The 23,268-nt window shown below is 54.8% G+C and overlaps 2 protein-coding genes across 2 annotated transcripts; both read right to left on the minus strand.

Moving 5' to 3' along the window:
* Positions 1-339: 339 nt before the first annotated feature.
* LOC145529914 (uncharacterized) lies at positions 340-5,520 on the minus strand. The gene is made up of 3 exons (XM_081550681.1): positions 1,965-5,520; positions 1,253-1,565; positions 340-1,002 (listed from the first exon to the last, which is right to left on the minus strand). The coding sequence occupies exons 1-3, from the start codon at positions 2,199-2,201 to the stop codon at positions 374-376; spliced, it is 1,179 nt and encodes a 392-aa protein (XP_081406807.1). The 5' UTR covers positions 2,202-5,520; the 3' UTR covers positions 340-373.
* A 2,453-nt stretch (positions 5,521-7,973) lies between these two features.
* Positions 7,974-10,322, minus strand: LOC145529995 (uncharacterized). The gene is made up of 3 exons (XM_081550774.1): positions 9,598-10,322; positions 8,886-9,198; positions 7,974-8,635 (listed from the first exon to the last, which is right to left on the minus strand). Exons 1-3 carry the CDS (start codon positions 9,832-9,834, stop codon positions 8,007-8,009), a joined length of 1,179 nt encoding a protein of 392 aa, XP_081406900.1. The 5' UTR covers positions 9,835-10,322; the 3' UTR covers positions 7,974-8,006.
* Between the last annotated feature and the right edge of the window lie 12,946 nt (positions 10,323-23,268).

The following is a 23,268-nucleotide window of genomic DNA, read 5'->3' on the forward strand; positions in this document are numbered from 1 at the left end:
CACATGATATCTTGAAAGGACGTACACCGTCCTGTCAGCTATCAAAGGCTAGTTCAAATGACATAAAAATGAGAACTCTCCAATGGAGTCTTACAGTAGGTGGAGAGTCCGAAAGAAACTCCTTCAGTCATTTCACTGAGAGTCATTGATTGGGGACACCAAGAATATAGGAAGGAATGCAGAAAGAAAAGATGAAATTGTGTTCAGGATCGGGGGGAGGGATGAACAGGGCGTGCTTGCCTTGAATCCAGGCTTTGTTGGGGGGTGGGGCATAAAGATCAAACGGGTCTGAAACCACAAAGTGGTGATGGTAACACAGTATCACCAGTTACACAACAGTGTTCCCAAATTGCAACAATGATGAAAAAGTTTACTAATCCCAACTTAACCAACAAAAATACAGGAAACCATACAAAAAATAAAACATCACCAGAAAGGTGGAAACAAACCAAATGCAAAGCAGTTCAGGGGAAAGGAACTCCATGTCCCCTGGGGGCAGACCGAGTTGACAGCGTCCACGGTGAGCCGACAGGGATGGAGGCGGCAGAGCCGACCGCTCCCCTGGACGTGGTGTTTCCGGCAAGGGCTCTGGGTCTCTGTCCAGAGCGGGGGCTCGTTCTTCCTGCAGGGGTGGGTGAGTCATCGTCGGCGTCTGGGTGTTGCGCGGGAGCCAGGGCAGGCTCTCCCTGCCGAGGCGGTGACTCCTCCTCTGCCTCGGGTTCTCCTGCCAAAGCCCGAGCAGGTACAGGTGCACGTGGAGGTGGAGGTTCTGGCTGAGGGGGTGGGACATCAGTGCCTGGGGCTGGGGGTCCTGCAGGCACGGAGATCCGATCTGCCCGGTGTGCTGGCCAGAACCCAGCTGGCCTGGTGTCTCTGCGAGGGCAAGTCTCGGTTCTCCATCTGCCCTCGGTGGATCCCTGGGTCCTGCACCTGGAGCCACCACCTCTGTAGGGACAGGTCTGGGAAGTGGAGCCTGGTTCCAGTTGGAGGCCAGTGCTAGAGCTGGGGGAGAAGCAAAGTTTGCCCACAGGCCAGCCTTGGCATGTGCGTATCCCGGGACAGAAAGCTTCCAAGAGATTCCCAAAGAATACCCAGGGTCGGATGTCTTTTGGGACTGAAGTGTGCAAGATGGGGGTGGGGGTGTGAGGCCAGCGCTTGCTGCAGGCCCAGCAGCATCTTTCGGGGACTCGTCCCTGTGTAGCTCAGCACCCCCTCCCCACACACTCCCGTGCACCAGCCCCAGCGTCCTCACCTCTGTGCTCTGGCGTGCTGGGCTCCAGGTCCTCCTGCTGCCTCAGAGGCTGGGGTTCTCGGGACTCTGGGTCGGAGCCGGGTGTGCTGAGCTCCGTGGCAGCCTCAGACTGGGCCGCCGGGTGTATCCTGTGTGGTGTCTCGGCAGCAGGCCTTCCCCGCCTCCGCTTCGCCCCCGGTGGGGCTGATGCCTCCGTGGGCACGCTCACCTGGAGCCTGCACTGGGCCTCAGGGGCGGGGGGGTGGTGCTCCGACCCCTCCCTCCGGGAGGTGGACGGGGTGTCCCCGTCCTCGGCCTCATCACGTGGGAAGCTCTGCAACGACAGTGACCGTCAGCCAGCCATGCTGGGACTTTTCCGAGCTGGGCCTGGCCAGTGGAGCCGCTGCTTCTGCCTGCTCGAACTTCTCTTCCCAGAAGGGTCAGAGACGTGTGTCTGCTCAGATCCCCACCCGGGAGGAAAGAGACCCACCTGAGGGTGTGAGGCCAGCCTGGGCGGCCGGCGCTGCCCGCACTCTCCCCATCCCAGCCAGCCTGCTCTCCCCTGGGGTGTGGACACAACTTGCCCGCAGGCTTCTGACCCCACATCCGCCTGGGCTTCCTTGAGGGAGACACACCCCGAGAAACCCACATCCACACACACAGGCAAAGGACCCGGTGTTTCCGGGTGGCATGGGAGAGGTGGGCTGGCCCGGCCTGGGGCTCCCCGTGTTACCTTTCTGTTTCTCCGGGCAAAGGGCCAGAGGCCTCTCGGGGGTGCCCTGAGCCAACGTCGACAGGGTGCCCACGCACACTGCCTGTGAGCTCTCCTGAGGCCCCGGCCTCTGGGCAGGGGCAAACAGCAGAACATCCTGGCAGCAAGTGATCTGGCTGGGGGCTCCTCTCCGCTCTGGAGGCCTGGATACCCGGGTTGCGGGTTCTGTTGGGTTCTGTTGCTGGCAGGTGACATCATTTCCTGGGGTTCGTGCTGAGGTCCCTTCCCCAAAACTTCCCAAGGGAATCTCTGGGTTTCTGACTGCTCGACCACCCCCCTTAGGCCATGTGCAGGCACAGTGACAGCCACACAGCCCAGCCCACAGCCCTGGGGAGGCCTGGGTGCAGCCAGGGCCTGAGCACCGAGGACCCTGCTGCTCTCAGACCAGGCTCCTTCTTCTCATAAGTGGTGTGGCCCTGGACAAGCGTATGCCCCTCAGGGTTTCCCCAGTCTCTCCATCTGCAGAGTGGGGGTCATTCTCCCATCTGCTTCCTAGGTCTGTCGGCCTACGAGCAGCTCCATGCCTTTCCACCTGGGGCCGATATCACGTGGAGCTTGTGCGCTGAGACTTCAGAAAGAAAGACTCCATCCAGGGCTGACACAGCACAGAATGGGGCAGAACGAGGCCTGGATGCGCCGTGGTACCCAGGAAAAGGCACTCCCCCTCCTGAGTGTTTTGAGACCCCGCATCCAAGTTGGAGGACCGAAAGGAAGACTCGAAGGTCTCCCTCTCTTATAGAAAAGAGTAGCCAACTTTCTGGTCCTCTGTTTCCATTGAGATTCTGTTCAAGTGTCCCAGCTCGGCTTCTGCGGGTGGCTGAGCTTCTAATGGCTCCCTGCGTTCTTGTCTTTTCCTCTCCAAACCTTCCGTCCTTTTCCCCCTTCTGGGGTGGATGGGCGCTGTCATTGCTTCTACCTTCGAGACAGATTGATGAAAAGTCTGGACCATCGACTCCTTTCCTCTCTTTGGTTCCGTGTCTCTCTCTGGCTGTGTCCCTCTCTTTTCCCTTCTCGATTCAGTCTGTGTCTTCCTCTTTCTCTCTCGTGTGTGGATGGATGGATGCTAGGAATGCACATGTATATGATTAGATGAGGGTTATGTTTTAGGGATAGGTTAGAGGGAGAGAAAGGCTTTAGGTCGGAGTTGGTCATGGGGGAAGGGTCAAGGGTGGTGGTGGTGTTTCTTGGAATCTGAGTGCTGTGCATTCTTCGTCTCTTTCCATATGAACCCCTTCTCAGATACACCACTTGCAAGGAGTCTCTCATGTTCCGTTTCCTATCTTTTGCATTTCTGAATGCTTAGCTTCTCTGTTGTGAAGAGGTTCCATTGGATGGAAACCCATTGGCGTACTTCGTTTTCCTCTTTCCCTTACTTGAAGAGACCCATTTCTACCTCCGCCCAGCAAATGGCAAGGAGACTCTGATGTTGCGGAGCCTTTGACCTACGCTTCTTTCTAGCTATCTCATGACATCAGTCTTTAGGGTGAGGTTTTTCCCCGATATTGAGGTGGTGTGAGATCAAAACCAATAGCGTTCTTCAGATGTAGCTGTCTGGTTTTCCCATGGACATTTATTGAAGAGGCTTTCTTGTTCCCATTTGGATATTCTCCCCTTTTGTGTCAGAGATGAGTTGACCATGGATGCCGGGGTTTGTTTCTGGACCCTCAACTTTATTCCATCGATCTGGATCTGTGTGTGTTGTTGTATTCCCAATAGCATACTGTCCTGCTGCTGCCGCTGCGCCTAAGTCACTTCAGTCGTGTCTGACTCTGCGCGACCCCATGGCCTGCAGCCTACCAGGCTCCTCCGTCCAGGGCGTTTTCCAGGCAAGAGTACTGGAGTGGGTCGCCATCGCCTTCTCCGATACTCTCCTGAGGATCCTAGTTTGGTCGTCTAATTTCCTTTCACACAACCTTGGATGTCCGTATCGGGGCTTTTTCGTCGGATTGTATTGACAATTTAGGCTCTTTTCTGTTTCCGTACCCCTTTTGCAATTCTTTGTTCGGTGCGAAAATGCATTGGCATTTTGGGAGGAATAGCATCGAAGCTGTGGATTGCCTTGTGGGGCTGTGACATCATTTTCCCAATAGGAATTCTTTCAAGCCCTGAGCACAGCTTCTCTTTCCAGTGGTTGGTGTGGGCTTGATCTTCCTTCTTCCATCTCTCGCCGTTTTGTGAGAACAGGTCCTTCCTTCCCTTCTGGGTTAGATGGACTCGTGGGTATCACTTCAGTGAATGGCATTGTCAGTGGGGGTGATAATTCCCTTCTCATTGGAAGACTTTGCTGTGAGTATTAGAAATGCAAGTGATTTCTCTTCCCCTTCCTCCCTGTCCATCTCTCAGAGCCACCGGGAAACAGAGGCCTCATCCAGGGTCACACAGGCCTGAGGGAGTGCAACTAGACTGTTGTTTCTTCAGGCCCTCAGTGCTGGACATCATCCGGGATACTCTGTGTGTGTCTTCCTCAGTCTGCTGTCCCTTCAGACCTTTCCCTAGTTTTCACAGGCTTGTCGTGTTGGTGTTCTTTGTCTGTTTGGAGACACATCCTTGAGAAGCTTTGTGTTTCCACTCATTCGTCTCGCGATGTATGACCTGTCTTTTGCTTTTGTAATGAGGTCTTTCCCACAGTAGATATCTTTGATTTTGCAAAGTCCACTGTATTCTCTGGGTTGTTTTGTGGGCTGCCTTTTTGTTTTGTGTGTGAAGACTCAAAGCACGTGTCCGGTTTCTGCTCATTGTTCTTCTAGATTTGTGACAAGTTTTCATGGAAACTTTGTCTAGGGATAACTGGAAGTGAACTCGGTGTAAGGTGTCAAGTCTCCATCTCCATTCATGTCATGCCCTGCAGTTTCCAATTCCCTGTTCCTGAGTGGTTTTGGAGACCTTGTGGGAAGTTTGGTTGCATCGGAGTTTGCGTTTCCACCTTGAGTAGATTCACACTGTTCTGCCCTCAGGGACACTGTCAAGGGGGAGTGAGGAGCAGCCTGCACTTCCAGCAGTGACCACACGGTGGGGCGAGTGCTGCTCTCCCCTCTGGGAGCCCCAGGCCACAGGCATCCCAGTGAGGAGCCAGCTCTGTGCTCAGCTGAAAGGAGTTAGTCTCTCAGGAGCCTCTGAGCCCTTGCCTTTGGATCACCCAGGGTGGGCATTTGCTGTGACAGAAAAAATTGCCCTGAATTCCATGGACGGAAGAGCCTGGCTGTGTAGAGTTCGTGAGTTGCCGTGAATCAGACACAACTGAGGACACAAAAATTCAATAGACTAAAACACTTTTTGGGGGTGGGGGGAGTGAAAGGGGGTGATGTGGGGTTTTTTGTCTTATATAATAGCCGAGGGAAATCTAGTTTAAACCTAAATTCACATAGATGGGAAAGGTATAGCTCTCCGTCACCCTATTAAAAAAAAAAAAAAGTCTTAACTTTTCTGAAAGCTTATTTAGTAGCTTCCTTGAGCAATTCATTGTGAAGGATTTTTTTTTTTTTTCTGTGACATTGGCCTCATTAAAAAGTACTGTTTGCCTTTACTGGATAATTTTTTTCATTGTTTTATTAGGGAATCTTGGTAATATTTGAGTTTCCTGGGGAGTATGGTCACATGACCTGGCCCTGGCCAATCGGTGCGTTCCACCTCCCTGGCCACTGTGATTGGCTCCGGACTGGGGCAGTGCCCAATCGGGGCCCAGGGCCGGGCCTCACGTTGGAAGCCAGGGGAAGACGAGCTCTCGTCCTGCTGGGGTAGGGGAAGGGGTGGGGCCGGGGGAGGTCAGGCTCCAGCAGTGGGAGGGGCTTGAGGTCCGCCTGCGGCAGTTGGTGACCTTCCTGCTCCCCTCAGGGCAGAGCCGCCGGCCTGAGAATGAGGGCGCTGCTGAGCCCAGGGGCTGAGGTGGCCCGCTGCTGCTGTGGTCCAAGAGCTCCACCCGAGACCTGAGGGAGGCCGTCTGCCCGTGAGTCCTCTCCCGCTTGTCTGTCAGCTTGTTTGAACCATGCTGGGTTTTCTGCCCAGCTGGCTAAGGGGAGTCCCTGGAAATGCAAGGGTGTGGGTTTTGGCAGACTTCAGGGAAGACATGCCAGATGAGCCTGGGAGACTCCAGCTTAATCTGGATTCAGGAGATATCTCTTCGGGCCAGCTAGTAATTGTAGGATAAGCCTAATGAGTCTTCACAGGATGAAGAGAGTAACGTGCCAAGGTAGCAATCGATGTCCTCATTCGAGAGGATGAAGCTGGTGCTCAGAGAAGGGGGGAACTTGGCCAGAGCAAGGAGGTGTGCACCCAGACAGAACCCCCAGATCCGGCCATTGGAGCTCAGGGAGGCCACTGGTGTGGCTTGTCCCTGTGGCAGGGGCCGAGGCACGCAGCCCACCCTGATTCCTGCGGGGGCCTGACTTGGGAAGTGCCATCTGGTAGCTTTGAGACTCACCAAACCAAATTGCACTGGAGAGAGGAAGGACACCTTCCTTCATCCACCCCCCACCCCCGCCGGATTCCCACATACCCTGACCCCTTTCTCTTGATTTCGGAGCCATTTCCAGAGTCCCGCTCATATGACCTCATTCGAAGTGCACTGTGGACGAGCTGCCATCTGCAGCTGCTACCACAGCAGCCAAGGGCTTTAGCTCCCGAGTACCTCCCTTCCTTTGGAACTTGGGGGCCCTCTACTCCCCACTTGCACACCACAGACCTTTGCTGAGGATTGTGGGGACCCTCACTCAGTTTGCAGCACGTTGTAGCCATCCCTGTCCTCTCAATACCTCCCTTGCCACTCAGCTTGTGAGCCCCTTTGGAGCAGCGTGGCCCACCTGGCTGCAACGGAAGAGACACAGCTGACAGTGAAACAACAGCTTAGATCTGACAGCCGGAAAGCTCTGTCAAAAGGGACCTCCCTCTTCACACCATAGAGGCTGTAGGAGCCGCCAGGCTTTCGGAACCAGTGCTGGGGCCAAAATGACTCCACAGCCGTTTTCCTTCCTGGGGAGGGTTCTGGCTCGAGTGGGAATGGCTCAAGTCTCCTAAGGTTCTGAAAGCCCACTGTGTGCAGATTCACGGTACACAGAGAGGAGAAGGTGGAGTCCTGCCCTGGAGGTGGTCACAGCTCACAGATGAGCCAGGCAGGCAGGCAGGCAGGCAGGGCATGAGAACACCTGAGCTGCCTTCATGAGTGAATGGTGTGGGGGCAGAGGAAGAGAAGCCGGTCTGCTCCCTCATGTGGTGCCCAGGGCAGGTTGTCCCCAGAGGAAACCCTTACGACGGTGAGGACTCTCACTGCTGTTTCCCAAGGGGTTCCGTCGGTGCGTGTCTTCCCCGGAGCGGTCAGGCCGTCTCTAAAGTACACTGGCCATGGGCATTGCCTCTCCTTGGAACTTCCCACGTGTTTCTCTTTTTTATGGAACAGTGATTTTTCTAGAGGGGTTCTGGGCCACAAGGTTGTTGGGTCATTTTCTAGCCTTCTGTCATGAAGAACGCTTTCCTGGGCGTTGGGGTGGTTTGTTGTTCCAGCTCCCTTTCTTGGCTTCTTTTGGGAGCTGGTGCAACAAGAGGAGCTCAGCCTCTGCCTTCTGGCTGAGATGTCACCCTTCAAACAGCAATGCCTGCCTGGAGATAATGATGGCATTTGCCAAAAGGGCTTCGTTTGGCACATGATATCTTGAAAGGACGTACACCGTCCTGTCAGCTATCAAAGGCTAGTTCAAATGACATAAAAATGAGAACTCTCCAATGGAGTCTTACAGTAGGTGGAGAGTCCGAAAGAAACTCCTTCAGTCATTTCACTGAGAGTCATTGTTTGGGGACACCAAGAATATAGGAAGGAATGCAGAAAGAAAAGATGAAATTGTGTTCAGGATCGGGGGGAGGGATGAACAGGGCGTGCTTGCCTTGAATCCAGGCTTTGTTGGGGGATGGGGCATAAAGATCAAACGGGTCTGAAACCACAAAGTGGTGATGGTAACACAGTATCACCAGTTACACAACAGTGTTCCCAAATTGCAACAATGATGAAAAAGTTTACTAATCCCAACTTAACCAACAAAAATACAGGAAACCATACAAAAAATAAAACATCACCAGAAAGGTGGAAACAAACCAAATGCAAAGCAGTTCAGGGGAAAGGAACTCCATGTCCCCTGGGGGCAGACCGAGTTGACAGCGTCCACGGTGAGCCGACAGGGATGGAGGCGGCAGAGCCGACCGCTCCCCTGGACGTGGTGTTTCCGGCAAGGGCTCTGGGTCTCTGTCCAGAGCGGGGGCTCGTTCTTCCTGCAGGGGTGGGTGAGTCATCGTCGGCGTCTGGGTGTTGCGCGGGAGCCAGGGCAGGCTCTCCCTGCCGAGGCGGTGACTCCTCCTCTGCCTCGGGTTCTCCTGCCAAAGCCCGAGCAGGTACAGGTGCACGTGGAGGTGGAGGTTCTGGCTGAGGGGGTGGGACATCAGTGCCTGGGGCTGGGGGTCCTGCAGGCACGGAGATCCGATCTGCCCGGTGTGCTGGCCAGAACCCAGCTGGCCTGGTGTCTCTGCGAGGGCAAGTCTCGGTTCTCCATCTGCCCTCGGTGGATCCCTGGGTCCTGCACCTGGAGCCACCACCTCTGTAGGGACAGGTCTGGGAAGTGGAGCCTGGTTCCAGTTGGAGGCCAGTGCTAGAGCTGGGGGAGAAGCAAAGTTTGCCCACAGGCCAGCCTTGGCATGTGCGTATCCCGGGACAGAAAGCTTCCAAGAGATTCCCAAAGAATACCCAGGGTCGGATGTCTTTTGGGACTGAAGTGTGCAAGATGGGGGTGGGGGTGTGAGGCCAGCGCTTGCTGCAGGCCCAGCAGCATCTTTCGGGGACTCGTCCCTGTGTAGCTCAGCATCCCCTCCCCACACACTCCCGTGCACCAGCCCCAGCGTCCTCACCTCTGTGCTCTGGCGTGCTGGGCTCCAGGTCCTCCTGCTGCCTCAGAGGCTGGGGTTCTCGGGACTCTGGGTCGGAGCCGGGTGTGCTGAGCTCCGTGGCAGCCTCAGACTGGGCCGCCGGGTGTATCCTGTGTGGTGTCTCGGCAGCAGGCCTTCCCCGCCTCCGCTTCGCCCCCGGTGGGGCTGATGCCTCCGTGGGCACGCTCACCTGGAGCCTGCACTGGGCCTCAGGGGCGGGGGGGTGGTGCTCCGACCCCTCCCTCCGGGAGGTGGACGGGGTGTCCCCGTCCTCGGCCTCATCACGTGGGAAGCTCTGCAACGACAGTGACCGTCAGCCAGCCATGCTGGGACTTTTCCGAGCTGGGCCTGGCCAGTGGAGCCGCTGCTTCTGCCTGCTCGAACTTCTCTTCCCAGAAGGGTCAGAGACGTGTGTCTGCTCAGATCCCCACCCGGGACGAAAGAGACCCACCTGAGGGTGTGAGGCCAGCCTGGGCGGCCGGCGCTCTCCGCACTCTCCCCATCCCACCCAGCCTGCTCTCCCCTGGGGTGTGGACACAACTTGCCCGCAGGCTTCTGACCCCACATCCGCCTGGGCTTCCTTGAGGGAGACACACCCCGAGAAACCCGCATCCACACACACAGGCAAAGGACCCGGTGTTTCCGGGTGGCATGGGAGAGGTGGGCTGGCCCGGCCTGGGGCTCCCCGTGTTACCTTTCTGTTTCTCCGGGCAAAGGGCCAGAGGCCTCTCGGGGGTGCCCTGAGCCAACGTCGACAGGGTGCCCACGCACACTGCCTGTGAGCTCTCCTGAGGCCCCGGCCTCTGGGCAGGGGCAAACAGCAGAACATCCTGGCAGCAAGTGATCTGGCTGGGGGCTCCTCTCCGCTCTGGAGGCCTGGATACCCGGGTTGCGGGTTCTGTTGGGTTCTGTTGCCGGCAGGTGACATCATTTCCTGGGGTTCGTGCTGAAGTCCCTTCCCCAAAACTTCCCAAGGGAATCTCTGGGTTTCTGACTGCTCGACTACCCCCCTTAGGCCATGTGCAGGCACAGTGACAGCCACACAGCCCAGCCCACAGCCCTGGGGAGGCCTGGGTGCAGCCAGGGCCTGAGCTCCGAGGACCCCGCTGCTCTCAGACCAGGCTCCTTCTTCTCATAAGTGGTGTGGCCCTGGACAAGCGTATGCCCCTCAGGGTTTCCCCAGTCTCTCCATCTGCAGAGTGGGGGTCATTCTCCCCTCTGCTTCCTAGGTCTGTCGGCCTACGAGCAGCTCCATGCCTTTCCACCTGGGGCCGATATCACGTGGAGCTTGTGCGCTGAGACTTCAGAAAGAAAGACTCCATCCAGGGCTGACACAGCACAGAATGGGGCAGAACGAGGCCTGGATGCGCCGTGGTACCCAGGAAAAGGCACTCCCCCTCCTGAGTGTTTTGAGACCCCGCATCCAAGTTGGAGGACCGAAAGGAAGACTCGAAGGTCTCCCTCTCTTATAGAAAAGAGTAGCCAACTTTCTGGTCCTCTGTTTCCATTGAGATTCTGTTCAAGTGTCCCAGCTCGGCTTCTGCGGGTGGCTGAGCTTCTAATGGCTCCCTGCGTTCTTGTCTTTTCCTCTCCAAACCTTCCGTCCTTTTCCCCCTTCTGGGGTGGATGGGCGCTGTCATTGCTTCTACCTTCGAGACAGATTGATGAAAAGTCTGGACCATCGACTCCTTTCCTCTCTTTGGTTCCGTGTCTCTCTCTGGCTGTGTCCCTCTCTTTTCCCTTCTCGATTCAGTCTGTGTCTTCCTCTTTCTCTCTCGTGTGTGGATGGATGGATGCTAGGAATGCACATGTATATGATTAGATGAGGGTTGTGTTTTAGGGATAGGTTAGAGGGAGAGAAAGGCTTTAGGTCGGAGTTGGTCATGGGGGAAGGGTCAAGGGTGGTGGTGGTGTTTCTTGGAATCTGAGTGCTGTGCATTCTTCGTCTCTTTCCATATGAACCCCTTCTCAGATACACCACTTGCAAGGAGTCTCTCATGTTCCGTTTCCTATCTTTTGCATTTCTGAATGCTTAGCTTCTCTGTTGTGAAGAGGTTCCATTGGATGGAAACCCATTGGCGTACTTCGTTTTCCTCTTTCCCTTACTTGAAGAGACCCATTTCTACCTCCGCCCAGCAAATGGCAAGGAGACTCTGATGTTGCGGAGCCTTTGACCTACGCTTCTTTCTAGCTATCTCATGACATCAGTCTTTAGGGTGAGGTTTTTCCCCGATATTGAGGTGGTGTGAGATCAAAACCAATAGCGTTCTTCAGATGTAGCTGTCTGGTTTTCCCATGGACATTTATTGAAGAGGCTTTCTTGTTCCCATTTGGATATTCTCCCCTTTTGTGTCAGAGATGAGTTGACCATGGATGCCGGGGTTTGTTTCTGGACCCTCAACTTTATTCCATCGATCTGGATCTGTGTGTGTTGTTGTATTCCCAATAGCATACTGTCCTGCTGCTGCCGCTGCGCCTAAGTCACTTCAGTCGTGTCTGACTCTGCGCGACCCCATGGCCTGCAGCCTACCAGGCTCCTCCGTCCAGGGCGTTTTCCAGGCAAGAGTACTGGAGTGGGTCGCCATCGCCTTCTCCGATACTCTCCTGAGGATCCTAGTTTGGTCGTCTAATTTCCTTTCACACAACCTTGGATGTCCGTATCGGGGCTTGTATTGACAATTGGTCGGATTGTATTGACAATTTAGGCTCTTTTCTGTTTCCGTACCCCTTTTGCAATTCTTTGTTCGGTGCGAAAATGCATTGGCATTTTGGGAGGAATAGCATCGAAGCTGTGGATTGCCTTGTGGGGCTGTGACATCATTTTCCCAATAGGAATTCTTTCAAGCCCTGAGCACAGCTTCTCTTTCCAGTGGTTGGTGTGGGCTTGATCTTCCTTCTTCCATCTCTCGCCGTTTTGTGAGAACAGGTCCTTCCTTCCCTTCTGGGTTAGATGGACTCGTGGGTATCACTTCAGTGAATGGCATTGTCAGTGGGGGTGATAATTCCCTTCTCATTGGAAGACTTTGCTGTGAGTATTAGAAATGCAAGTGATTTCTCTTCCCCTTCCTCCCTGTCCATCTCTCAGAGCCACCGGGAAACAGAGGCCTCATCCAGGGTCACACAGGCCTGAGGGAGTGCAACTAGACTGTTGTTTCTTCAGGCCCTCAGTGCTGGACATCATCCGGGATACTCTGTGTGTGTCTTCCTCAGTCTGCTGTCCCTTCAGACCTTTCCCTAGTTTTCACAGGCTTGTCGTGTTGGTGTTCTTTGTCTGTTTGGAGACACATCCTTGAGAAGCTTTGTGTTTCCACTCATTCGTCTCGCGATGTATGACCTGTCTTTTGCTTTTGTAATGAGGTCTTTCCCACAGTAGATATCTTTGATTTTGCAAAGTCCACTGTATTCTCTGGGCTGTTTTGTGGGCTGCCTTTTTGTTTTGTGTGTGAAGACTCAAAGCACGTGTCCGGTTTCTGCTCATTGTTCTTCTAGATTTGTGACAAGTTTTCATGGAAACTTTGTCTAGGCATAACTGGAAGTGAACTCGGTGTAAGGTGTCAAGTCTCCATCTCCATTCATGTCATGCCCTGCAGTTTCCAATTCCCTGTTCCTGAGTGGTTTTGGAGACCTTGTGGGAAGTTTGGTTGCATCGGAGTTTGCGTTTCCACCTTGAGTAGATTCACACTGTTCTGCCCTCAGGGACACTGTCAAGGGGGAGTGAGGAGCAGCCTGCACTTCCAGCAGTGACCACACGGTGGGGCGAGTGCTGCTCTCCCCTCTGGGAGCCCCAGGCCACAGGCATCCCAGTGAGGAGCCAGCTCTGTGCTCAGCTGAAAGGAGTTAGTCTCTCAGGAGCCTCTGAGCCCTTGCCTTTGGATCACCCAGGGTGGGCATTTGCTGTGACAGAAAAAATTGCCCTGAATTCCATGGACGGAAGAGCCTGGCTGTGTAGAGTTCGTGAGTTGCCGTGAATCAGACACAACTGAGGACACAAAAATTCAATAGACTAAAACACTTTTTGGGGGTGGGGGGAGTGAAAGGGGGTGATGTGGGGTTTTTTGTCTTATATAATAGCCGAGGGAAATCTAGTTTAAACATAAATTCACATAGATGGGAAAGGTATAGCTCTCCGTCACCCTATTAAAAAAAAAAAAAACGTCTTAACTTTTCTGAAAGCTTATTTAGTAGCTTCCTTGAGCAGTTCATTGTGAAGGATTTTTTTTTTTTTTCTGTGACATTGGCCTCATTAAAAAGTACGGTTTGCCTTTACTGGATAATTTTGTTCATTGGTTTGTTAGGGAATCTTGGTAATATTTGAGTTTCCTGGGGAGTATGGTCACATGACCTGGCCCTGGCCAATCGGTGCGTTCCACCTCCCTGGCCACTGTGATTGGCTCCGGACTGGGGCAGTGCCCAATCGGGGCCCAGGGCCGGGCCTCACGTTGGAAGCCAGGGGAAGACGAGCTCTCGTCCTGCTGGGGTAGGGGAAGGGGTGGGGCCGGGGGAGGTCAGGCTCCAGCAGTGGGAGGGGCTTGAGGTCCGCCTGCGGCAGTTGGTGACCTTCCTGCTCCCCTCAGGGCAGAGCCGCCGGCCTGAGAATGAGGGCGCTGCTGAGCCCAGGGGCTGAGATGGCCCGCTGCTGCTGTGGTCCCAGAGCTCCACCCGAGACCTGAGGGAGGCCGTCTGCCCGTGAGTCCTCTCCCGCTTGTCTGTCAGCTTGTTTGAACCATGCTGGGTTTTCTGCCCAGCTGGCTAAGGGGAGTCCCTGGAAATGCAAGGGTGTGGGTTTTGGCAGACTTCAGGGAAGACATGCCAGATGAGCCTGGGAGACTCCAGCTTAATCTGGATTCAGGAGATATCTCTTCGGGCCAGCTAGTAATTGTAGGATAAGCCTAATGAGTCTTCACAGGATGAAGAGAGTAACGTGCCAAGGTAGCAATCGATGTCCTCATTCGAGAGGATGAAGCTGGTGCTCAGAGAAGGGGGGAACTTGGCCAGAGCAAGGAGGTGTGCACCCAGACAGAACCCCCAGATCCGGCCATTGGAGCTCAGGGAGGCCACTGGTGTGGCTTGTCCCTGTGGCAGGGGCCGAGGCACGCAGCCCACCCTGATTCCTGCGGGGGCCTGACTTGGGAAGTGCCATCTGGTAGCTTTGAGACTCACCAAACCAAATTGCACTGGAGACTGGAGAGAGGAAGGACACCTTCCTTCATCCACCCCCCACCCCCGCCGGATTCCCACATACCCTGACCCCTTTCTCTTGATTTCGGAGCCATTTCCAGAGTCCCGCTCATATGACCTCATTCGAAGTGCACTGTGGACGAGCTGCCATCTGCAGCTGCTACCACAGCAGCCAAGGGCTTTAGCTCCCGAGTACCTCCCTTCCTTTGGAACTTGGGGGCCCTCTACTCCCCACTTGCACACCACAGACCTTTGCTGAGGATTGTGGGGACCCTCACTCAGTTTGCAGCACGTTGTAGCCATCCCTGTCCTCTCAATACCTCCCTTGCCACTCAGCTTGTGAGCCCCTTTGGAGCAGCGTGGCCCACCTGGCTGCAACGGAAGAGACACAGCTGACAGTGAAACAACAGCTTAGATCTGACAGCCGGAAAGCTCTGTCAAAAGGGACCTCCCTCTTCACACCGTAGAGGCTGTAGGAGCCGCCAGGCTTTCGGAACCAGTGCTGGGGCCAAAATGACTCCACAGCCGTTTTCCTTCCTGGGGAGGGTTCTGGCTCGAGTGGGAATGGCTCAAGTCTCCTAAGGTTCTGAAAGCCCACTGTGTGCAGATTCACGGTACACAGAGAGGAGAAGGTGGAGTCCTGCCCTGGAGGTGGTCACAGCTCACGGATGAGCCAGGCAGGCAGGCAGGCAGGCAGGGCATGAGAACACCTGAGCTGCCTTCATGAGTGAATGCTGTGGGGGCAGAGGAAGAGAAGCCGGTCTGCTCCCTCATGTGGTGCCCAGGGCAGGTTGTCCCCAGAGGAAACCCTTACGACGGTGAGGACTCTCACTGCTGTTTCCCAAGGGGTTCCGTCGGTGCGTGTCTTCCCCGGAGCGGTCAGGCCGTCTCTAAAGTACACTGGCCATGGGCATTGCCTCTCCTTGGAACTTCCCACGTGTTTCTCTTTTTTATGGAACAGTGATTTTTCTAGAGGGGTTCTGGGCCACAAGGTTGTTGGGTCATTTTCTAGCCTTCTGTCGTGAAGAACGCTTTCCTGGGCGTTGGGGTGGTTTGTTGTTCCAGCTCCCTTTCTTGGCTTCTTTTGGGAGCTGGTGCAACAAGAGGAGCTCAGCCTCTGCCTTCTGGCTGAGATGTCACCCTTCAAACAGCAATGCCTGCCTGGAGATAATGATGGCATTTGCCAAAAGGGCTTCGTTTGGCACATGATATCTTGAAAGGACGTACACCGTCCTGTCAGCTATCAAAGGCTAGTTCAAATGACATAAAAATGAGAACTCTCCAATGGAGTCTTACAGTAGGTGGAGAGTCCGAAAGAAACTCCTTCAGTCATTTCACTGAGAGTCATTGACTGGGGACACCAAGAATATAGGAAGGAATGCAGAAAGAAAAGATGAAATTGTGTTCAGGATCGGGGGGAGGGATGAACAGGGCGTGCTTGCCTTGAATCCAGGCTTTGTTGGGGGATGGGGCATAAAGATCAAACGGGTCTGAAACCACAAAGTGGTGATGGTAACACAGTATCACCAGTTACACAACAGTGTTCCCAAATTGCAACAATGATGAAAAAGTTTACTAATCCCAACTTAACCAACAAAAATACAGGAAACCATACAAAAAATAAAACATCACCAGAAAGGTGGAAACAAACCAAATGCAAAGCAGTTCAGGGGAAAGGAACTCCATGTCCCCTGGGGGCAGACCGAGTTGACAGCGTCCACGGTGAGCCGACAGGGATGGAGGCGGCAGAGCCGACCGCTCCCCTGGACGTGGTGTTTCCGGCAAGGGCTCTGGGTCTCTGTCCAGAGCGGGGGCTCGTTCTTCCTGCAGGGGTGGGTGAGTCATCGTCGGCGTCTGGGTGTTGCGCGGGAGCCAGGGCAGGCTCTCCCTGCCGAGGCGGTGACTCCTCCTCTGCCTCGGGTTCTCCTGCCAAAGCCCGAGCAGGTACAGGTGCACGTGGAGGTGGAGGTTCTGGCTGAGGGGGTGGGACATCAGTGCCTGGGGCTGGGGGTCCTGCAGGCACGGAGATCCGATCTGCCCGGTGTGCTGGCCAGAACCCAGCTGGCCTGGTGTCTCTGCGAGGGCAAGTCTCGGTTCTCCATCTGCCCTCGGTGGATCCCTGGGTCCTGCACCTGGAGCCACCACCTCTGTAGGGACAGGTCTGGGAAGTGGAGCCTGGTTCCAGTTGGAGGCCAGTGCTAGAGCTGGGGGAGAAGCAAAGTTTGCCCACAGGCCAGCCTTGGCATGTGCGTATCCCGGGACAGAAAGCTTCCAAGAGATTCCCAAAGAATACCCAGGGTCGGATGTCTTTTGGGACTGAAGTGTGCAAGATGGGGGTGGGGGTGTGAGGCCAGCGCTTGCTGCAGGCCCAGCAGCATCTTTCGGGGACTCGTCCCTGTGTAGCTCAGCACCCCCTCCCCACACACTCCCGTGCACCAGCCCCAGCGTCCTCACCTCTGTGCTCTGGCGTGCTGGGCTCCAGGTCCTCCTGCTGCCTCAGAGGCTGGGGTTCTCGGGACTCTGGGTCGGAGCCGGGTGTGCTGAGCTCCGTGGCAGCCTCAGACTGGGCCGCCGGGTGTATCCTGTGTGGTGTCTCGGCAGCAGGCCTTCCCCGCCTCCGCTTCGCCCCCGGTGGGGCTGATGCCTCCGTGGGCACGCTCACCTGGAGCCTGCACTGGGCCTCAGGGGCGGGGGGGTGGTGCTCCGACCCCTCCCTCCGGGAGGTGGACGGGGTGTCCCCGTCCTCGGCCTCATCACGTGGGAAGCTCTGCAACGACAGTGACCGTCAGCCAGCCATGCTGGGACTTTTCCGAGCTGGGCCTGGCCAGTGGAGCCGCTGCTTCTGCCTGCTCGAACTTCTCTTCCCAGAAGGGTCAGAGACGTGTGTCTGCTCAGATCCCCACCCAGGACGAAAGAGACCCACCTGAGGGTGTGAGGCCAGCCTGGGCGGCCGGCGCTCTCCGCACTCTCCCCATCCCACCCAGCCTGCTCTCCCCTGGGGTGTGGACACAACTTGCCCACAGGCTTCTGACCCCACATCCGCCTGGGCTTCCTTGAGGGAGACACACCCCGAGAAACCCGCATCCACACACACAGGCAAAGGACCCGGTGTTTCCGGGTGGCATGGGAGAGGTGGGCTGGCCCGGCCTGGGGCTCCCCGTGTTACCTTTCTGTTTCTCCGGGCAAAGGGCCAGAGGCCTCTCGGGGGTGCCCTGAGCCAACGTCGACAGGGTGCCCACGCACACTGCCTGTGAGCTCTCCTGAGGCCCCGGCCTCTGGGCAGGGGCAAACAGCAGAACATCCTGGCAGCAAGTGATCTGGCTGGGGGCTCCTCTCCGCTCTGGAGGCCTGGATACCCGGGTTGCGGGTTCTGTTGGGTTCTGTTGCCGGCAGGTGACATCATTTCCTGGGGTTCGTGCTGAAGTCCCTTCCCCAAAACTTCCCAAGGGAATCTCTGGGTTTCTGACTGCTCGACTACCCCCCTTAGGCCATGTGCAGGCACAGTGACAGCCACACAGCCCAGCCCACAGCCCTGGGGAGGCCTGGGTGCAGCCAGGGCCTGAGCTCCGAGGACCCCGCTGCTCTCAGACCAGGCTCCTTCTTCTCATAAGTGGTGTGGCCCTGGACAAGCGTATGCCCCTCAGGGTTTCCCCAGTCTCTCCATCTGCAGAGTGGGGGTCATTCTCCCCTCTGCTTCCTAGGTCTGTCGGCCTACGAGCAGCTCCATGCCTTTCCACCTGGGGCCGATATCACGTGGAGCTTGTGCGCTGAGACTTCAGAAAGAAAGACTCCATCCAGGGCTGACACAGCACAGAATGGGGCAGAACGAGGCCTGGATGCGCCGTGGTACCCAGGAAAAGGCACTCCCCCTCCTGAGTGTTTTGAGACCCCGCATCCAAGTTGGAGGACCGAAAGGAAGACTCGAAGGTCTCCCTCTCTTATAGAAAAGAGTAGCCAACTTTCTGGTCCTCTGTTTCCATTGAGATTCTGTTCAAGTGTCCCAGCTCGGCTTCTGCGGGTGGCTGAGCTTCTAATGGCTCCCTGCGTTCTTGTCTTTTCCTCTCCAAACCTTCCGTCCTTTTCCCCCTTCTGGGGTGGATGGGCGCTGTCATTGCTTCTACCTTCGAGACAGATTGATGAAAAGTCTGGACCATCGACTCCTTTCCTCTCTTTGGTTCCGTGTCTCTCTCTGGCTGTGTCCCTCTCTTTTCCCTTCTCGATTCAGTCTGTGTCTTCCTCTTTCTCTCTCGTGTGTGGATGGATGGATGCTAGGAATGCACATGTATATGATTAGATGAGGGTTGTGTTTTAGGGATAGGTTAGAGGGAGAGAAAGGCTTTAGGTCGGAGTTGGTCATGGGGGAAGGGTCAAGGGTGGTGGTGGTGTTTCTTGGAATCTGAGTGCTGTGCATTCTTCGTCTCTTTCCATATGAACCCCTTCTCAGATACACCACTTGCAAGGAGTCTCTCATGTTCCGTTTCCTATCTTTTGCATTTCTGAATGCTTAGCTTCTCTGTTGTGAAGAGGTTCCATTGGATGGAAACCCATTGGCGTACTTCGTTTTCCTCTTTCCCTTACTTGAAGAGACCCATTTCTACCTCCGCCCAGCAAATGGCAAGGAGACTCTGATGTTGCGGAGCCTTTGACCTACGCTTCTTTCTAGCTATCTCATGACATCAGTCTTTAGGGTGAGGTTTTTCCCCGATATTGAGGTGGTGTGAGATCAAAACCAATAGCGTTCTTCAGATGTAGCTGTCTGGTTTTCCCATGGACATTTATTGAAGAGGCTTTCTTGTTCCCATTTGGATATTCTCCCCTTTTGTGTCAGAGATGAGTTGACCATGGATGCCGGGGTTTGTTTCTGGACCCTCAACTTTATTCCATCGATCTGGATCTGTGTGTGTTGTTGTATTCCCAATAGCATACTGTCCTGCTGCTGCCGCTGCGCCTAAGTCACTTCAGTCGTGTCTGACTCTGCGCGACCCCATGGCCTGCAGCCTACCAGGCTCCTCCGTCCAGGGCGTTTTCCAGGCAAGAGTACTGGAGTGGGTCGCCATCGCCTTCTCCGATACTCTCCTGAGGATCCTAGTTTGGTCGTCTAATTTCCTTTCACACAACCTTGGATGTCCGTATCGGGGCTTGTATTGACAATTGGTCGGATTGTATTGACAATTTAGGCTCTTTTCTGTTTCCGTACCCCTTTTGCAATTCTTTGTTCGGTGCGAAAATGCATTGGCATTTTGGGAGGAATAGCATCGAAGCTGTGGATTGCCTTGTGGGGCTGTGACATCATTTTCCCAATAGGAATTCTTTCAAGCCCTGAGCACAGCTTCTCTTTCCAGTGGTTGGTGTGGGCTTGATCTTCCTTCTTCCATCTCTCGCCGTTTTGTGAGAACAGGTCCTTCCTTCCCTTCTGGGTTAGATGGACTCGTGGGTATCACTTCAGTGAATGGCATTGTCAGTGGGGGTGATAATTCCCTTCTCATTGGAAGACTTTGCTGTGAGTATTAGAAATGCAAGTGATTTCTCTTCCCCTTCCTCCCTGTCCATCTCTCAGAGCCACCGGGAAACAGAGGCCTCATCCAGGGTCACACAGGCCTGAGGGAGTGCAACTAGACTGTTGTTTCTTCAGGCCCTCAGTGCTGGACATCATCCGGGATACTCTGTGTGTGTCTTCCTCAGTCTGCTGTCCCTTCAGACCTTTCCCTAGTTTTCACAGGCTTGTCGTGTTGGTGTTCTTTGTCTGTTTGGAGACACATCCTTGAGAAGCTTTGTGTTTCCACTCATTCGTCTCGCGATGTATGACCTGTCTTTTGCTTTTGTAATGAGGTCTTTCCCACAGTAGATATCTTTGATTTTGCAAAGTCCACTGTATTCTCTGGGTTGTTTTGTGGGCTGCCTTTTTGTTTTGTGTGTGAAGACTCAAAGCACGTGTCCGGTTTCTGCTCATTGTTCTTCTAGATTTGTGACAAGTTTTCATGGAAACTTTGTCTAGGGATAACTGGAAGTGAACTCGGTGTAAGGTGTCAAGTCTCCATCTCCATTCATGTCATGCCCTGCAGTTTCCAATTCCCTGTTCCTGAGTGGTTTTGGAGACCTTGTGGGAAGTTTGGTTGCATCGGAGTTTGCGTTTCCACCTTGAGTAGATTCACACTGTTCTGCCCTCAGGGACACTGTCAAGGGGGAGTGAGGAGCAGCCTGCACTTCCAGCAGTGACCACACGGTGGGGCGAGTGCTGCTCTCCCCTCTGGGAGCCCCAGGCCACAGGCATCCCAGTGAGGAGCCAGCTCTGTGCTCAGCTGAAAGGAGTTAGTCTCTCAGGAGCCTCTGAGCCCTTGCCTTTGGATCACCCAGGGTGGGCATTTGCTGTGACAGAAAAAATTGCCCTGAATTCCATGGACGGAAGAGCCTGGCTGTGTAGAGTTCGTGAGTTGCCGTGAATCAGACACAACTGAGGACACAAAAATTCAATAGACTAAAACACTTTTTGGGGGTGGGGGGAGTGAAAGGGGGTGATGTGGGGTTTTTTGTCTTATATAATAGCCGAGGGAAATCTAGTTTAAACCTAAATTCACATAGATGGGAAAGGTATAGCTCTCCGTCACCCTATTAAAAAAAAAAAAAAAACGTCTTAACTTTTCTGAAAGCTTATTTAGTAGCTTCCTTGAGCAGTTCATTGTGAAGGATTTTTTTTTTTTTTTCTGTGACATTGGCCTCATTAAAAAGTACGGTTTGCCTTTACTGGATAATTTTGTTCATTGGTTTGTTAGGGAATCTTGGTAATATTTGAGTTTCCTGGGGAGTATGGTCACATGACCTGGCCCTGGCCAATCGGTGCGTTCCACCTCCCTGGCCACTGTGATTGGCTCCGGACTGGGGCAGTGCCCAATCGGGGCCCAGGGCCGGGCCTCACGTTGGAAGCCAGGGGAAGACGAGCTCTCGTCCTGCTGGGGTAGGGGAAGGGGTGGGGCCGGGGCAGGTCAGGCTCCAGCAGTGGGAGGGGCTTGAGGTCCGCCTGCGGCAGTTGGTGACCTTCCTGCTCCCCTCAGGGCAGAGCCGCCGGCCTGAGAATGAGGGCGCTGCTGAGCCCAGGGGCTGAGATGGCCCGCTGCTGCTGTGGTCCCAGAGCTCCACCCGAGACCTGAGGGAGGCCGTCTGCCCGTGAGTCCTCTCCCGCTTGTCTGTCAGCTTGTTTGAACCATGCTGGGTTTTCTGCCCAGCTGGCTAAGGGGAGTCCCTGGAAATGCAAGGGTGTGGGTTTTGGCAGACTTCAGGGAAGACATGCCAGATGAGCCTGGGAGACTCCAGCTTAATCTGGATTCAGGAGATATCTCTTCGGGCCAGCTAGTAATTGTAGGATAAGCCTAATGAGTCTTCACAGGATGAAGAGAGTAACGTGCCAAGGTAGCAATCGATGTCCTCATTCGAGAGGATGAAGCTGGTGCTCAGAGAAGGGGGGAACTTGGCCAGAGCAAGGAGGTGTGCACCCAGACAGAACCCCCAGATCCGGCCATTGGAGCTCAGGGAGGCCACTGGTGTGGCTTGTCCCTGTGGCAGGGGCCGAGGCACGCAGCCCACCCTGATTCCTGCGGGGGCCTGACTTGGGAAGTGCCATCTGGTAGCTTTGAGACTCACCAAACCAAATTGCACTGGAGAGAGGAAGGACACCTTCCTTCATCCACCCCCCACCCCCGCCGGATTCCCACATACCCTGACCCCTTTCTCTTGATTTCGGAGCCATTTCCAGAGTCCCGCTCATATGACCTCATTCGAAGTGCACTGTGGACGAGCTGCCATCCGCAGCTGCTACCACAGCAGCCAAGGGCTTTAGCTCCCGAGTACCTCCCTTCCTTTGGAACTTGGGGGCCCTCTACTCCCCACTTGCACACCACAGACCTTTGCTGAGGATTGTGGGGACCCTCACTCAGTTTGCAGCACGTTGTAGCCATCCCTGTCCTCTCAATACCTCCCTTGCCACTCAGCTTGTGAGCCCCTTTGGAGCAGCGTGGCCCACCTGGCTGCAACGGAAGAGACACAGCTGACAGTGAAACAACAGCTTAGATCTGACAGCCGGAAAGCTCTGTCAAAAGGGACCTCCCTCTTCACACCGTAGAGGCTGTAGGAGCCGCCAGGCTTTCGGAACCAGTGCTGGGGCCAAAATGACTCCACAGCCGTTTTCCTTCCTGGGGAGGGTTCTGGCTCGAGTGGGAATGGCTCAAGTCTCCTAAGGTTCTGAAAGCCCACTGTGTGCAGATTCACGGTACACAGAGAGGAGAAGGTGGAGTCCTGCCCTGGAGGTGGTCACAGCTCACGGATGAGCCAGGCAGGCAGGCAGGCAGGCAGGGCATGAGAACACCTGAGCTGCCTTCATGAGTGAATGCTGTGGGGGCAGAGGAAGAGAAGCCGGTCTGCTCCCTCATGTGGTGCCCAGGGCAGGTTGTCCCCAGAGGAAACCCTTACGACGGTGAGGACTCTCACTGCTGTTTCCCAAGGGGTTCCGTCGGTGCGTGTCTTCCCCGGAGCGGTCAGGCCGTCTCTAAAGTACACTGGCCATGGGCATTGCCTCTCCTTGGAACTTCCCACGTGTTTCTCTTTTTTATGGAACAGTGATTTTTCTAGAGGGGTTCTGGGCCACAAGGTTGTTGGGTCATTTTCTAGCCTTCTGTCGTGAAGAACGCTTTCCTGGGCGTTGGGGTGGTTTGTTGTTCCAGCTCCCTTTCTTGGCTTCTTTTGGGAGCTGGTGCAACAAGAGGAGCTCAGCCTCTGCCTTCTGGCTGAGATGTCACCCTTCAAACAGCAATGCCTGCCTGGAGATAATGATGGCATTTGCCAAAAGGGCTTCGTTTGGCACATGATATCTTGAAAGGACGTACACCGTCCTGTCAGCTATCAAAGGCTAGTTCAAATGACATAAAAATGAGAACTCTCCAATGGAGTCTTACAGTAGGTGGAGAGTCCGAAAGAAACTCCTTCAGTCATTTCACTGAGAGTCATTGTTTGGGGACACCAAGAATATAGGAAGGAATGCAGAAAGAAAAGATGAAATTGTGTTCAGGATCGGGGGGAGGGATGAACAGGGCGTGCTTGCCTTGAATCCAGGCTTTGTTGGGGGATGGGGCATAAAGATCAAACGGGTCTGAAACCACAAAGTGGTGATGGTAACACAGTATCACCAGTTACACAACAG

This window comes from Giraffa tippelskirchi, chromosome 12 (genome assembly GCF_054371585.1).
Source record: "Giraffa tippelskirchi isolate mGirTip1 chromosome 12, T2T-mGirTip1v1.2.pri, whole genome shotgun sequence".
Lineage (NCBI taxonomy): Eukaryota > Metazoa > Chordata > Mammalia > Artiodactyla > Giraffidae > Giraffa > Giraffa tippelskirchi.